Raw genomic sequence first — 16318 nt, 5'->3', positions numbered from 1 at the left:
TCATTATGCTTTTATCTTGCCCTCTCTTGAAAGCGCCTAACCCGGGAGGGAGTGTGAGTGTAACTGAGCAGGGATTTGAACCTGGGTTTCCCTTGGCCCAACGCTTCTAGCCCTTCCACCGCATACCCAAAGCACACAGAACTGGAAAAGGCCGCATGTTGGAGAAAAGGCAATTGCCAAACGGCGTGGAAATCAAAAGCTGGCCTTAGCTTGGCTCAGAAAAAGGAAATTGGAGGGTGGAAGGGGAGGGAGAGAAAGGGAAAGAGAGAGAGAGACTGAAAATGATCCGGTTCAGAAAGGAGACATGGAGCGTGTTGAAGATGACAGGAGAAGACACCAGCTGTCCTGGTTTTCCTTGCTTCTCACCTGGTTACATCTGGAGCTGTGGTGGGGCGCACATGCTTCATAATGGTCTGGATCCAGTTCCGGCGAATCCCAGAAGTCATGGCAGAGAGGGTGAACTCGCCTTCTTTAGTCTAGGCAACAGGGAGATGTGAGGGGAAGAGGTTACGCTGAGCAGCTGGCCAGAAATGGCACCTCTGGAGGAACGTCGGGTTCTGGGACTTCCTCTACCGTAACGTATCTGGTGGATGTTTCAGAGTGAGTTTCCAGAGCAGGGTGCTGAGAAAGGTACATGTGGTCCCCGCCTTGGCAAGGAGAGTGGGCTGTCCACTTCGTCACATGTGCTGGTCACCTGGGGAAACTGAGAAAGGCTCCTGCATTCTCAAGGGAGGGCCACACCCTGGCGTTTGCTTCCCCGTGGATCAACCCAGTTTAAACAGACAGACCTCCAGAACGGACAAGATTTTATTTATTCAATTAGAAGACTTCTACCCTGCTTTTCGGTTAATAGTAACCACATGGTAGAGATTATTGAAACAAAACACACCATATTTGGTAGCTATACTAAAACAGAGATTGGGCGACAGCACAAAATAAAACCAATAACTCAGAAAGGGCAGAAAAGCTAGGATGAGCTCAGTAGAACAGGATGGTGTTGGCCCTAGTACCATCAAGGTGCCAGGACAACTTCCAGGGTGCCATAAGGGAAAAGATGCTCTCTCCAGTAACCACCTGGATAACTTAAGATCATGAGGAAACTCTTTCAGAATTAGAGAAATATCATTCCAGTCGGACCACTGCGTTTTGAAACTGGATATTTTCAAACATTTTCCAAGGGAAGCCCCATGCACAACACATTGCAGAAGTCAAGCTTGGATTTTACCAGAGCAGAGATATCTGTGGCCAAGTTAGCTGTTCCCTGGAGAGGATGAAGCTGTTGAACCAAAGTTGGCAGAAGTTGCTTCATGCTATGGATGATCACATAAACTGGGTCTAGAAACACTCCCAAGCGGCAGACCTGTTCCTTAAGAGGGAACTGTGATCCCATCCAGAAATGGTTGAAAGCTTTAAAGGTGATGAGTATTTTCCCCAATTGCAATCGACCTGACTGCATGACCCATCGTGTTCCCTAAGTTTCTCTTACATGGATCTGGAAGCCATAATTCCGCTGGACAGGATATTCCGTGACGTCAAAACACGTCGACAAGTCAATTTCCCCATCCAAATCAGCAGCCTGGAAAAATAAGGAACATTTAATGGAAAATAAGGAACATTTAACAGAAGAAACGTTTAACAGCAGCCAGTTCATACATAAACTGTGAAAAGTGCTTTCCTCATCTCCCAACAAGCTGCATTCAAATATTTATTTTCAAGTTGTTTATTTATAGAGTACCAAGAGGGACAGGTCCCTGCCCAGAGGAGGTTACAATCTAAAATTTGGCACAGAGGGGGAGGGAAACGAAAGTGCAGCAAGTAGGAAATAAGGCCAACAAAGGCCATTTCTTCACCTATCTTTTTTCCAGGGATCATCTCAGGATCATCCCTGTGCATGCAAATGACACACAGAGGATCCCGGGAGCAGGCAGGGACAACCCCTCCATTTGCCTGGGATAATCCTTAGGTGTAGAAAGGGCCAAAGACAGGAACAAGCAGGGGGAAATATCAGAGATAAACTGCCGCTGCTGAAAACAACCTACCTCCTCTGCCACAGAATCCCTGTAGTATCTCAGGCTTTGATCCGTCAGCACAAACCAGTGTTTCTTCCACTATGGAGCAAAACAGACAAAAGCTTCTTTACAAACTGCTCTCTTCTAAGCTTGGGGAAAGTGTTTTCCAGAGAGAGAGAGACAGAGAGGGTGTGTGTGAGAGAGACAGAGAGAGAGAGAGAGAGAGAGATTATGGAGACAAAAATTGCCTTGTGGGTTTCCTGCAGGCATTTGCTGAGCTGGACTCTGGACTTTCAGACTGATCCAGCAGGGCTCTTCTGATGTTCTTATGGTTGGACCATCCATTTATAGTCCTGTTCAATCCTCTAAGTGTCTACTAAAAAGCAAGAGCCACCAAGTTCAACGGGACCTACTTCCAGGAACGCATGTACAAGACTCCTGCCTATGTGAATGGCCATAACCAGCAAGGCTGGTTGTCGCTAAATATGGCAAAGGGGAAGAAACACGTAATGTCTGGGAAATGTGAATAAGGCTGCAAACTTTAATCAACTGGGTTCATTGTTCTAAAAAAAAAAAAAGTTCAATAAAAAGGCATCTCTGATTAACAGGGAAACTGTTAAATACAAACAGTGGTTGTATTTAATATAAAGTAATTATAACAACTGCAGGCACCATCCTGGAAGAGGACTTTCTCCTTCACACTCTGAGAGGATGCCTCTTCTACCGTGAAGAGGTGGACTGATGAAGTGGACTGTAGTCCACAAAATCTTAGGCCATAATAAATTTGTTGGTCTTCAAGGTGCCATAAAGTGTTTTTTCCTCCTAAGAAGGTACCTGTCTGCTGTAACATGTACACACACCTATAAACTAAGTGCGAATTCTCTCTCCTCCCCCCCGAAACTATTGATTCAGTCCTATGTAAATTTATGCAGATCTGACGGTCCTATTTTAGTGCTGGACAAAAACACCCAATTATAATCCAAGGTTATAAAAAAAAAATTGTTTATATCCACTTGGAGCCCTGTTTTATTTTGGAATGGGAGATACATCATAAGGTTAATTCAATATATTTAGATAGATGATAGATTAGATAGAGAGTATAGATAGAATAAAGAAAATGATCTTGATTCCCCAGCTTGCAAAGGTCTACACCGGTCACATGGAGGTCATCCATGAACCTCCTGGAGCAGACTGGAACGATAAAGAAAGCCTGAACTAAAGCAGAGAGTGGAAGGGGGCATTTAACTGGAGCAAGACCACACTCCCAAGTCAATAATGTTTGGTGGGCAGGGTCTGGGAAGAGAACATTCGCCCTGGGAAGAGAGGGGGTTGGACTAGATGGCCTTGTAGGCTTTTGTGGCTTTTGTGAACCGCCCAGAGAGTTTCGGCTATTGGGCGGTATAAAAATGTAATAAATAAATAAATAAATAAATTCCAATTCTGCTGTTCTATGATTCTATGAAATACTTAAAAGGTTGTCACACAGAGGAGGGCCAGGATCTCTTCTCGATCCTCCCAGAGTGCAGGACACGGAATAACAGGCTTAGGTTAAAGGAAGCCAGATTCCAGCTGGACATCAGGAAAAACTTCCTGACTGTTAGAGCAGTGCGACAATGGAATCAGTTGCCTGGTGAGGTTGTGGGCTCTCCCACACTAGAGGCCTTCAAGAGGCAGCTGGACAGCCATCTGACAGGTATGCTTTAGGGTGGATTCCTGCATTGAGCAGGGGGTTGGACTTGATGGCCTTGTAGGCCCCTTCCAACTCTGCTATTCTATGATTCTAAGAGGGTGTGGAGTCATGAAAACAACTGCTGTTTCCATTAAGGGCACCTTCCTCCTCCAAAGGCATTGCCATTTAATCCAATCACTTCCCCTTATTATATTTCAAGATGCCCTTTTCAGTCTTTGACTGCTTGCAGCCCAAGAAGCGAGTAGCAGAAACTTCCAGCCCAGCCCCTGCTTTTGCTGACAAGCCAACTGTTTGATCCTTGGAGACGCAGCCCAAAGCCCCTTCTGCACTGGAGAAGGCAGAGCTGGTGGCTGGCAATTTCGCTGCCCTGAGCAGCTACACCAGCTGCCCACCTCACTGAGAGGCTTCTGCTTGTCCCTGCGGCCAGGTAGGCCAAGGGCATCCTTGCAGCCATTTTGGTTGCTGAGGCGACATGTACCAGGGATGCAGCCTCAGGTAAGGGGAAAGCAAAGAGATATTCACAGGTGGCCTATTCTGTCAAAATTCAATATGTTCACTATTTCGATCTGGACTAGGTGAACTGCACACAGGCAGATGAACCCTAACCACAAGTAATAAAACAAGGGGAGGGGGGGTTAGCCCACCACCTGGAGAAGAAGTTGGATAGATCCACTAGAGGCCTTCAAGAGGCAGCTGGACAAGCATCTGTCGGGGATGCTTTAGGGTGGATTCCTGCATTGAGCAGGGGGTTGGACTCGATGGCCTTGTAGGCCCCTTCCAACTCTGCTATTCTATGATTCTACGATGGTTTACTACCACAAGACTCCCCAGCCTCTGCTATAACCGACTAAGGAACGAATTCCACTTGAGTCTTACCTGCCCGTCTTCATACTGCTTGGTCAGCCATCCTTTCTTGAAGTTCAGCAGGTCAGGCTGCAAAGAAGAGGATTCAGAGGTCTCAAAATTCAAACTAGGATAATGTACAGCTGCAAAGGGAGAATCCATCCAAGCAGACATCGTTTCTATTATCAGCCTGAGCATAAATGAAATTCTGACGTCCTCCTTCTCCAGGAAAGGAGTTGGTACCAAGGTAACAGAGAGTAATATTAACCAACACCAAGGATGTCACAAAAGCGTTGGCTGGTTCCGTTACTAACTTCTTTAAAACGATGTTGCTTTTAAATCGATCTCTGGCAAGCAAAAGCATTACAGCTGAAGACTGCTGAATTCCTATGCTTTTAGTATACAGTCTGTGGCTGGGATGGCTTTGGGTGGAGAATAAAGGCTGTGTTCACACCACTTGCAAGTGTCCACCCTGTTTGCTTGTCCATGTGGCCAGCGGACGCCCCTTCACCTTTCTTTGCAAAGGTCTTGCCACGTTACCCTCAAAGGGTTTTCTTGTTCTTTTAAAGGGCCTTCTGTTTCTCTTCTCTAACCGGACTTATGAATGTTAACGTTATTGACCCATAATGGCAGTTCCACTCATTCTGATAAAGACTATTCCAAGGATAAAGGGCTAGAGTTTCATTATCAAGTTATTGATGGTAGCTTAAGTTGCAAAGATTCAAAGATCCGAGAAGTACTGAAAATGGAAAAAAAAAATAACCACTTGTGATGTAGAAACAGTGGCTGGGTTCACACAACATGCTAACCCACACTCAGCGGTTGAGTGTGGTTGTTTTGAACCATGGGTTGTTTGAACCCAGGACATTTTCCAGAGGGTGGCTTGTTAACGATCCAGTGCAGCTTATTTTTCTCCAGCAAGCCAGCTTGATATCCCATGGTTTGTTGTTCAGTAGTTCAAGATCTAGTTCGGTAGTTAAGTAGTTCTAGTTTGGTTGTTCGGTAGTCAAGATTCGGTAGTTCAAGGAGGGCCAGGATCTCTTCTCGATCCTCCCAGAGTGCAGGACATGGAATAACGGGCTCAGGTTACAGGAAGCCAGATTCCAACTGGACATCAGGAAAAACTTCCTGACTGTTAGAGCAGCACGACAATGGAACCAGTTCCCTAGGGAGGTTGTGGGCTCTCCCACACTAGAGTCATTCAAGAGGCAGCAGGACAACCATCTGTCAGGGATGCTTTAGGGTGGATTCCTGCATTGAGCAGGGGGTTGGACTCGATGGCCTTAGAGGCCCCTTCCAACTCTGCTATTCTATGATTCTATGAAGATGATTAACAAGCCACAACGCATAGTTAACAAGTCACCCTGTGGAAAATGTCCTTGATTCAAACAACAGGACAACCCACCCTGAAAATTTGCTGTGTTCGGTGTAGGTGAGAGGATATGAATGTAATAACATCAGAAGTGCCATAATGGATCAGACCGAGGGTCCATCTAGTCCAGTACTCTGTTTACACAGTAGCCAACCAGCTGTTGACCAGGAACCAACAAAGCAGGACATGGTGCAACAACACCCTCCAACCCATATTCCCCAGCAACTGGTGCACACAGGCTTACTGCTGCGGATACTGGAGGTAGCACATAACCATCAGGGCTAGTAGCCATTGATAGCCTTCTCCTCCAGGAACTTTTCCAACCCCCTTTCAAAGACATCCAAATGGGTGGCTATCATTACATCTTGTGGTAGTGAATTCCATAATTTAGCTATGCACTGTGTGGAGAAGTCCTTCCTTTTACTAGGGATAACCAGGATAACCCTAGATCCGCCTTGAAAGAAGGGAGGGTAACATGTATGATGAATAAGATCATGTCCCATAGAAGTAAAGACGGTGTCAGTCAACTACTTTGGGGCTGAAGTTGTGGGCAGTTTACACTGCAAGCAGCAGCTGGCAAACGCCGCCTCTAGTAGCAAGGTAACAAGAAACCACCTGCAGAGAAATCTAGAGAGGAGTCAGTACTACTCAACTTTGCCAACTGTAGTCAGCAGAATAAAAAATATACACACTGGCCTACCTGATCCATGCTCTGCTCATCTGTCAACTCACAAAGACTTCGAGGTCTCCCTCCTCATTTCTCTGGCTTTTATTTATAAACTCTGCTGGGCATGGGTGGCAGCTGGCAGTCACATGGGTGGTGGGGGATTCAAGCTATTGCAGGAGTTCCTATTTATGAGCCCTCAAAATACTCTAGGCGTTTGGCAAGGGGGGGGGGGGTCGGGGAGGAAGGCTCCAGCATCTGATAGACCCTGAGCGGTCAGGTTTCCGTAAGGGAGTTGGTGACTTTAGAAAGCTGGTAGTGAAGGAAGTCCCCATTGCTGTAGGTGGCAAGAGGTGGTCCCCCTTCTCCGTGATGTGAGGGAAAACATCTCTGCTAAAGGGGGACACACCATCCCACAGTCCTGAGACCTGGAGGGTTCTCCTATTAGCCCAGCCTTCCTCAACCTGGGGCGCTCCAGATGTGTTGGACTGCATCTCCCAGAATGCCCCAGCCTCTCGAAGAACAGCAGTTACAGGTCAACACAATCCATCTAGCAAACCTCCATTTCCTCTTCAAGTGGCTCCATCACATTGCAAAAAGGAAAGGCAAACTCTGCTGGAACAGAACAAAGGTCCATCTAGTTTAACATCCATTTTCCCACGACATCCGGACAGCTATCTCGGAGAAAGACCTCTCTTTCAGCCACGTAAACCAGTGGCTGCCACCACCACATCTCGTGGCAGCAAAGTTCATTTAATTTAAGCCGTGTTGTGCAGAGAATCTACAGATAAATCAGCTTCATTGAGTGACCCCCACCCCATCCCCCAAGTTCTAGCGTTACGGGGCAGGGAGAGAAATTCCCCTCGAACTTCTTTCTTGATGCCATGCCTGTCCACGACTTCGTCATTACTCCCCCCTCACGTTGTAGCCTTTCCTGGTAGAGAAGAGCCTCCAACCATTTCATCATTTTGGCTGCTCTTTCTTCTGCACCTTACATGCAGCTCATCAACATCCTTCCTGGCCTCACTTGATAGGTCCCAAGCTGGTGCAGTGGAATCCTCCGCACCCGGAGTTCTCGTCCTGAAAACTCAGAGCTGGATCAAGCCAGAGAAGCCAAGGGCAAGATTGAAGACAACACAGCCTTAATCCACTCAGTGCAGGTGGGGGAAGCAAGCAGCTGCTTCCTTCGTTGACCACAACCTCCCTTCAAGAAATGTTGCTTACACACACGTACGAGCTCTGAATGCTGTTCCCAGGCCGCTTACAATCTGGGAGAAGCCGTCAGTAGCCTCAGAAATAGAAAACTTTCCCCTCCCGGAGGTGTGAGTAACACGATCATATTGGAATAGACCCACCGGATGCTAAGAGGTAATCCCTGTATAAGAAAAGTAGCCTGTGGATTTGTAAGGATTTAGGCAGCCAACAGGAAAGCAAGTGCTGGCGGTCCCTGCAGCTAAACTAGCGTCTTCGTTGGCTGACTGATGAACTTGCTACTTTCTACTGAAGTTTTAGCGTGCCACCAGGACAGGATCCCTAGCAGCGACAAAGCCTGCCTTCCATGTGCAAGGAATATCTGGCATGACCGACGGATTGCAAAGCATGAGAAGAGACAACAGCTGGGTTCATACGACACGCTAATCCATGGCGGGTGGAAACGCTGGGTCGGCGGTTATGGAAACAACCTACTGGGCTCCCATCAGACAACCAGGCAAACAAGCTACACGTTACACAGACCCTGCCCCCGTCTCCTTTCGTAGTCCTCCCGCACAGCTGGGCAGATATCCCAGCTTCCTTTGCAGCAGGAATAGAGATTGCTTGAGAGGAGAACAGCAGTGACACCATCTTTGGCCACTCTATAGCAGATCTCCATAACCCATGCTTGAGCGTCAGGCATCACGCTAACCCACCATAGGCAAAATAACCCTTACTGCAGGTCATGAGTCCTTAGGGTGGCTTATTTTGGGGAAATAACAGTGGGGGAGAAAAACATCTCAGAGAAAACACGCTAAGCCATCATGGGTTGTTTCAGAAAATAAACCATCATGGATTAGTGTGTTGTGTGAACCCAGTCAAGATGAGGCAATACGGACCCCCCGCTGTTCCAGATCCCCCTGGCACTATTCTGCTTCATTGAGTGTCAGATGCCACATGCATTTGGACTGATGAAGACAAGTCTGCATCACCTGATGAGTGCAACATTAAAGGATGATTTGCAGGTGCAACTCACAGCATCACAGAACAAAACGCCAGAGATGAGCTTCCAGGTCCCATCACATCAGGACGACGCTTTTCAGCAGAGCACGTTCACGTGCCAAGAAATTTAGTGACACGCACGCGCGTGTGGCCCACTCCTCGGAGGTATCACATCCACCATTTCTAACCAAGGAGAGGCCCAAACGCTGGACAAAGCAACCCACAGTCCTCTTCAATGTCTCCTCACATTGGAGAACTGCCTGTCCCCAAAAGGAGGTATCATAACAAACAAATGCTAGACTGTAGAGAGACTACATCCATTGGATTAAGCATTTGGGGAAACTACGAATATCTGTCGGAAGCAGGTGAACAGGGGTGAAAGCTCCCTATGGAAGGAGCAGTGCATGGTCTTCTCTGATATGAGTCATGACTGGCTGACAAAAGGATCATGAGCGCACATACACGCACACCCTGTGTAGAGCTTACTTGTGAAAAAGTCATGCATGTGACACAGTGCCGAAAAGGTCGTATCTCTCCTCTCGTTCAACAGGGGCAGAATGACTTGCCTGTTGATAAATGTTCCACTCGGATAAGGCCAGCCCAGTCTGCAGGGCAATCTTGAGGCCTTGAGGGGAGATGCAGGCAGAGCGAGAGAGAGGCCAGTGAAATGCCACTGCAAAAGGATTCCACTGGAGCCAACGAAAAACTGCTCAAATGAAGCAAGAACCTGGAGGTTCCCTTGCCGACTGCATCCCGGAAGACTATTTCTGCGTGTCCTTAGCACACGAGGGGCCTTTGGCACGCAAAGCGCTTGCTCGCCCTCTGGGGCCCTTCCTTGTTTCACCCACTACGTCCACCCCCAAGCACCTAATCAGTAACCCTCACCCTTCCCAAAGAAGACGACCATTCAGCCCCCTACGCGGCACAAAGAGAAAGGAGCCGCTTCTGGATCCGAAGAGAAATACCTGCACCGCAAATCATTTTTACCTGCACAGCAGATTATGAGAACCTTATCCAGTATTAGTGCCTGCTGTACCTTTCGGCTCAAATTCCCAACCAGGTTAAAGCAATTAATAGACGAACACAATACCGGATCTCAAATTTTGCTTCCTCAAGCTCCTGCCTTTCCCCTGAGAGCAGCCACTTCTCCTACAGAGGAGAAAGCACCGTCCACCTCTGGGGCACTGTGCCAGTTTCCCTCCACAGCAGAGAACCGCAAAGGCCTCCGGACTCACCGTCATGGAGGACTCCGTAGACCGTCTGTCCAGCGATTTAGCTCTTCGGTGTGGGGACAAAGGAGAAGTCGACACGTCCAGGATGGAGCCGGTCGCCGTTTCAGCAACGAAGTCCTACAACAAGTACAGCAGTCATGAAGACATCCAACTTACAATTCTTGACACTAAAACGGCCCGCATTCTCTACCTCTTAGGCTATGAGGACACCACTTGCGTCCTTTTAGAGAGAGGCCACTTTCTAAGGAACAGAGGCATTTTAAATATGGTTATTAGTCCAGCCCTTGTGATGACAATTATAATTAATTTACCTGTTGCTTTATCGAGCCCATGTAAAAGACAGGAGACTGTCCCACGGAGCTAACAATATAAATTTGGACTGTGTTTGCGGGCAAGCGTGCAGACGGAGACGGAAGGACACGGAGGCGAGGACAGTTTAACAAGGGATGAATGTGAGCAAATCCAGTTACAGGTACTTGCAGGCCACAAATCTGCCCAAACGTATTAATCCCTTCGCCTACCTACATATGCCCAATTCTTTTGTTTTTAATCAGCGTTATTTGTAACGCCCAGAGAGCTTCGGCTATTGGGCGGTATAGAAATGCAATAAATAAATAAATAAATAAATTGAGTTTGAAATATTTTTCTTGAGTTTTCAATCATTCCCGTTGACTTTTTAATCATGTTTATTCTTATTTTGCTTCGTTTTAGCATTTTCCTGCTAATCACGGAAGCAGCCAAGAGCGGCGTATTTAGCTAAATTCTCTGAATGGCCCTGTAGGACTTGTAGATGCCTGGGGAAAAGGTCTCCCACCCACCCCAAGAGAAGCAGGGGGGAGAAGCCATTTTGCCCTCTTACCCGTTTCCTTGGCGAAACCCTCTTCTCACTCCGGCCCTGCCGAGTCTCACTGGAGAGGGTGGGACCGGTGGACGCGTTGGTCTCCATGTGTTCGGCGTTCTCGATGTCTAAGGCCTCAAATTTTTCAATAACTTGGGATCGTCTGGAAGACAGACAATGGAGGAAACCAAGGGCATTTTGAGAGAGAGAAGCGGATGGTGTCCTTGGCTAGTTTCAACAATTCTATACCTCCCCTCCCATACAACAAGATCATGCACAAGATACCGGGGGTAACAAGCCTTTCATTACTAAAGTCCTGGGGTGGCAGGAGGGGGTGGGGGAACGGACTGGAAAACATTTGGGATTTAACCATGCATTACAAAAAACGCAGTCCTGCTGTCCAATACAAAAGCACCAGCCCCTACACAGCGTATACTTTGATTTACCTCATCTCCCGAATTCATCATGTCAGGTATTTTCCCGCCCCGACTCCGCAGCCTTGGTTGCCAAGGGCACGAAGCCGTTTGGCCAATGGTGTGAGGACCCCACGCAAGCGGTGTCCCAGAGAGTGGGAATGGGGAACCCAACCCAGATTTGCTGCTCTGGGAAACAGCCGTGGGGCTTTTATCATGTGGACTCCCGTCCACCGCAAGAGAAAGATGCTGAACTTTACATTTCAGCCTTGAGGCTGTACTTGGAAAGATGGCCAAGCACACTTTTTCAGGTTGAAAGCCCTGCTCAGCCAGAGCTTCCCCCGAACTGAGCAGGGCTCGTACCAGTTTGAGGACCACACCCTGAGGCCACATTGAATCAAACAAGGGAGGCAGAATCCGGTCTAAAGGGGAGCAGAGCCAGCCAGTCATCGTAAGCACTATTTCGTGCTGCGGTCCTGGCGTTTTTTGGCTTGATGCGTTTTCTGAGTTTAAGGACTTCTTCATGGTCACACCCCCAAGCTGCGCACATGCGCACCAACACAGAGACATTTCTACTCCTCTGTTTTATGATCTAGCTAGGCAGCTACAAAATGAATACTATAGGGGCCCCCCACATACACAAAGGGTTCAGATATACATGACAGACTCTTCTTACACACAGGGTAACCCTTACACATTGTGTTCTCTTATGGAGTGGGGGTGCATGGCTGGCTCCCCCCAGCCAGCAATCCCTGTAAGTACAAAGGCCTCTGCCTTGTGGCACTGTTGCCCCCTCCTTCGAACGCCAATGGCTCGGCCGTGACCCCGACAGCATGCTCCCAAGAGTGTGGAGTAGGAACCAGTTTGCCTCATAAGGACCGAATGGAAACCCAACATGGCCTTTTGCTGGTATGAAAAGGGGCGGCGGGGGCACGAAAAGTATTAAGTGGGTGGCAATTTGTGTGACATCTTCTGATCAAATGCATAAAATCACACAACTAAGGACTTTTCTAGACAGCAGGGGGAGAAATTGCTGGTGTTCGGCTAGGACTAATCCCAATCCAGAACATTTCCTGGTAATACATGGAGGACAGCCTTGCTAAGAGGCAACGTTAAACTATTTTAATTTTAAAATATTAAAATAAAGTATTCAATACTACTTATGAACCTCTAACATGGACCAATTCTAACACATCAATCTGCATGTTTAGTCTTCCAAGAACAGCTTTGCAACTGTGTCCGGGTCCATCATACACAGCTTCGGCTTGCGCAAGGAGTGACGCCCGGATCTTGGCGGGTGAGCTGGGAATTTTGTAAGCACAACCCAGATACCTTCCCTTGGTTTTTGCTCCTCCTCTCTCGCTTGAGGCACACCGGAGTCAGGATGATATTAGTTAATTTGTGGAGTGGGGGATTAATCAGCGGTACAGATCGGTTGTGCGGAAGGTCCTGCCTTGGGGCATGGGTGGAAGGTGTGCGGATGCCATCCAGCCCTGTGACTCAAGACAGAACGAAGGCGAAATCTGGTCCGGCAGCAGAACCCTATGCTGGCTTCTGGGGGGGAAGGAGGCAAAGGAAAAGGGCCCCCAGGGCGCTTCCACAAGTGACAGAAGACAAGGTTTTATTTCATGTTTATTTAAAAAAAGGTACTGTAGATCTGGGGAAAGTGCAAGAAAGGGTGACTAAAATTATCAAGGGGCTAGAGCGACTCCTTTATGAGGAAAGGCTGGGATCGTTTGGCTTGGAAAAAAGGCGAGTAAGGAGAGACATGCTAGAGGTGTACAAATTATGCCTGGTGTGGAGAATGTGGACAGGGAGACATTTTGCGCTCTCTCTCTCTCTCTTAATACTAGAACCAGAAGGGGCCATCCCATGAAGCTGACTGGTGTTAGATTCGTGACGGATAAAAAGGAAGATACCTTCACAAAGCGCATAAAGTATGGAATTCATACCCCAAGATGTCGTGATGGCCACCAAGTTGGACGGCTTTTAGACGCCGGGTGAAGACCTTTTTATTCTCCCAGCATTTTAACAGTCTATAAATAAATTTTAACTCGGTGTTTTAAATTTGCAATTTCGCATTGCCGCTGTTTTTATCTGGTTGAGCTTTTATATTGTATTTTATATTATGGTTTTATACCGTTGTTTTATACTTTGAATGTTTTTAATTTTTGTGAACCGCCCAGAGAGCTCCGGCTATTGGGCGGTATAGAAATGTAAATAATAAATAAATAAAATAAATAAATAGATGGAGCCTTGGCCTGACCCAGCAGGGCTCTTCTCAGCTTCTTACGTTTATTTCAATGTGTCAATATTGTTATTTCAGCATGCAGAATGCTGGAAAGAGCCATTTTTAAATCCAAAAATAAAGATGGCCGGAATGTGTGTGATAGTTTTGAAGGATCTGATGGAGCTGCATTTGGTATATGGATGTGACGCTTCTCTACGCCAGGTCAGAGCTCCGTGGCTGTGGCCGTTCAGGGTCTTAGGCAGAAGTCCTTCGCCATCCTTCCACCTGATCTCCCTTAAAGGGAGGGATTGAACCGGGGGACTTCTGAATGAGCTATGGCGCCAATCCAGCTGTTTATTCTGAAGACACTCGGACTGAAAAAATGGATATACATCATCCATGGTTGACAGGGATGCTTTAGGGTGGATTCCTGCATTGAGCAGGGGGTTGGACTCAATGGCCTTGTAGGCCCCTTCCAACTCTGCTATTCTATGATTCTGTGATTCTATGACAGCTACTGAAAAGTAGCACTGGGTTGCTTCTCCTGGCAGACCCAGGCCTTACCTAGACCTACCGTACTTCTTCGATTGTAAGACGCCATCGATTGTAAGACGCACACTAATTTCAGTACCATCAACAGGAAAAAAAAAAAACCTAAGACACACCCGCGATTCTAAGACGCACCCCATTTTTAGAGATGTTTATATGGGGAAAAAAGTGCGTCTTAGAATCGAAGAAATAGGGTACCTGAAAGTCTGGGGCACAGGAGGGGGGGATCTCACGCGATTAATGCGAGGTCTCGCCCTCGTTTACACGTAAGGCGCGACGACCTCAGGAAGAGAGGCGTCGTGCCTGCCATTTTTTAAAAAAAAATCTTAAAGGGAGAGGAGCGCACAAACGGTTGTGCGCAAAGATAAGTGTTTTTTAAAATTTCATTTCCCCGCTCCCCGCCCCAACCCCAATGGCCGCAGCGCTCCTGGCTCCACGGGAGTAATTGCGCGGAGCCGGGTAAACCCACGGAAACGGGTCACACGTTCTGCGGTCTCAGGCTCAGCCTGAGACCGTGGGAAAAGCGAGGCCAAAGGGTAGAGCTGTATCCCGGGGCAAGGGAGGGATAATCTCTCCCTGATCCCGGGATCCCCTGTGCGTCATGTGGACGCACAGGGACAATCCTGGGGGTCGCCCCAGGATATAGCCTGGTCTAGCTAAGGCCCCAGACTAGACCACACAGCAAGACTAAAAACAACCTTTCATCCCTTTTCTTTTCTTCTGTTAAAAAAACAGGCTAATGCTTATGTAATTTGAAGCGCACTTACTAGAAAGTAACCCTAATGGAGATCAAGAGGGTTGTATGCAATCGTAGTCTAACTTAAGTCCTATTCATTTCTACTCTTAAGTACGACTAACATCGGATACAACCCAGAGGTACTTTCCTCCAAGTAAATATGCGTCGGTTTCAGCTGGAAAACTCATGGAATGGAGAGAGAGAAGAGTTTCTTTTTTAACTGATGGGTGTTTCGATATCAAAAGGATCCTGAAACTTGTCCGTGTACAAAAGCAGATGCCTTAATTATGGGATTGCAATCGTGGAAATTGTCCTACTACTTGCAAATGAGGCGAGCTGGGAGGATTATGTCTTGGGCTAAATGGATTTTCTTTTGGGTTGTTGTTTTTCTGGGGCAGGGGGAAACTAAGCTGGTAATTCAAGAAAAATGTGAATTTTGTCTTTTTAAAATGTTGATACGTCCGTAATAATGCAAAAAACAAAGAATGAAAAAAGTGTCTGGCTTTTGTTTTTGGATAAAATTTACCGTTCTTCCTGGAGAACAAAATTCAATGCTGCAGTGTATCTCTGAAGCTCTGTCAGTTTATTAAGATCTGGAATTGACGGGTGTCCATTTCAATACTAAGTTCTAATAAGAAGAGCGTTGTTGAGACAGGAAGGGAACAGATGATCGTGAAATCCACTCCCCCGTGATCAAGGCAGGAGCTTTTTCCCCCCAGCACCCTCTCCAGATTAGCCTACATAATCAGGATCACTGCATGCCCCGTGCAGAGAAGAAGAGCAAACCAAGCGGACCCTCACCAAGATGCCTGCAGAAGAGAGAGATCCAGGTACCTGCCGTATACTACCAGGGAAGGCAATTTTATTTAAAAAAAAAAAGGACCCAAGAGAAACCCGTTCTCCAAAAGCCAAAGCTATCTGTACTTTTGAACCTGTGCAATGATTTTAAACTGACAGCAGCCACTGTTTTTCAAAAAATTTAAATCACTTTTTTCTGTCCTTGTCTTGTACTTGCCAAAGGATAAAGGCAAGGCAGAGCAGTCCACGAATTAACATTTGGCGCAGTCAAATAGCGAAAGTCCGGAGGGAAATATACTTTTTTCTTTTTTAAAAAAAGTAAACACAACACTAAACAAAAACCGAAAAACAGGGGGGGAGGGGGAAGCAGGCTGATTTCTCATGAAAGGGAACGGAACGCCCTGAGTTGTCTACAGCTCATTTTTTTATTATTATTTTGAGATGAGATGGTAGCGAAGCAGGTGGAGTATAAAGGCGAACACGTCACACAGCAGGAGAAGGTGAAGAGCAACAAGACCTGGAAGAAAAGAAAGCTGGAAAATGAATGAACAGAAAAATTATATTTCCCTTCCCGCTCCCCAACCCACAAATTAAAAAAAAGAAAGAAAATCATTCCAAGATTCCTAAAAGAAAAGAAAAACAAACAAAAACCCCACAAATCATCAGCAAAATAAAATATAATCATTGCAAACCTCCAGAATCACAATCCCGCAGCGTGTGGTTACTCTGATCATCGGGGGGGGGGGGGCTG

The 16318-nt window shown here is 47.0% G+C and overlaps 1 protein-coding gene across 8 annotated transcripts in view; it reads right to left on the bottom strand.

Annotated features, from left to right (window-relative positions):
• MPRIP (myosin phosphatase Rho interacting protein) overlaps window positions 1-16318 on the bottom strand; it is a 477073-nt gene that overhangs the window by 362671 nt on the left and 98084 nt on the right. For all 8 annotated transcript variants that reach the window (XM_063143223.1, XM_063143225.1, XM_063143224.1 and 5 more), the window contains 6 exons: window positions 10863-11004; window positions 10007-10120; window positions 4576-4632; window positions 2040-2108; window positions 1487-1576; window positions 367-476 (listed from right to left, as the gene is read on the bottom strand). In XM_063143223.1, coding sequence (XP_062999293.1) covers window positions 367-476; window positions 1487-1576; window positions 2040-2108; window positions 4576-4632; window positions 10007-10120; window positions 10863-11004 — 582 coding nt within the window. The remainder of the gene's footprint in view (window positions 1-366; window positions 477-1486; window positions 1577-2039; window positions 2109-4575; window positions 4633-10006; window positions 10121-10862; window positions 11005-16318) is intronic.

This window comes from Elgaria multicarinata, chromosome 17, assembly GCF_023053635.1.
Source record: "Elgaria multicarinata webbii isolate HBS135686 ecotype San Diego chromosome 17, rElgMul1.1.pri, whole genome shotgun sequence".
Classification (NCBI taxonomy): Eukaryota; Metazoa; Chordata; class Lepidosauria; order Squamata; family Anguidae; genus Elgaria; species Elgaria multicarinata.
The sequence above is the reverse complement of the archived record's forward strand: the minus strand, read 5'-3'. Positions and strand labels throughout refer to the sequence as shown.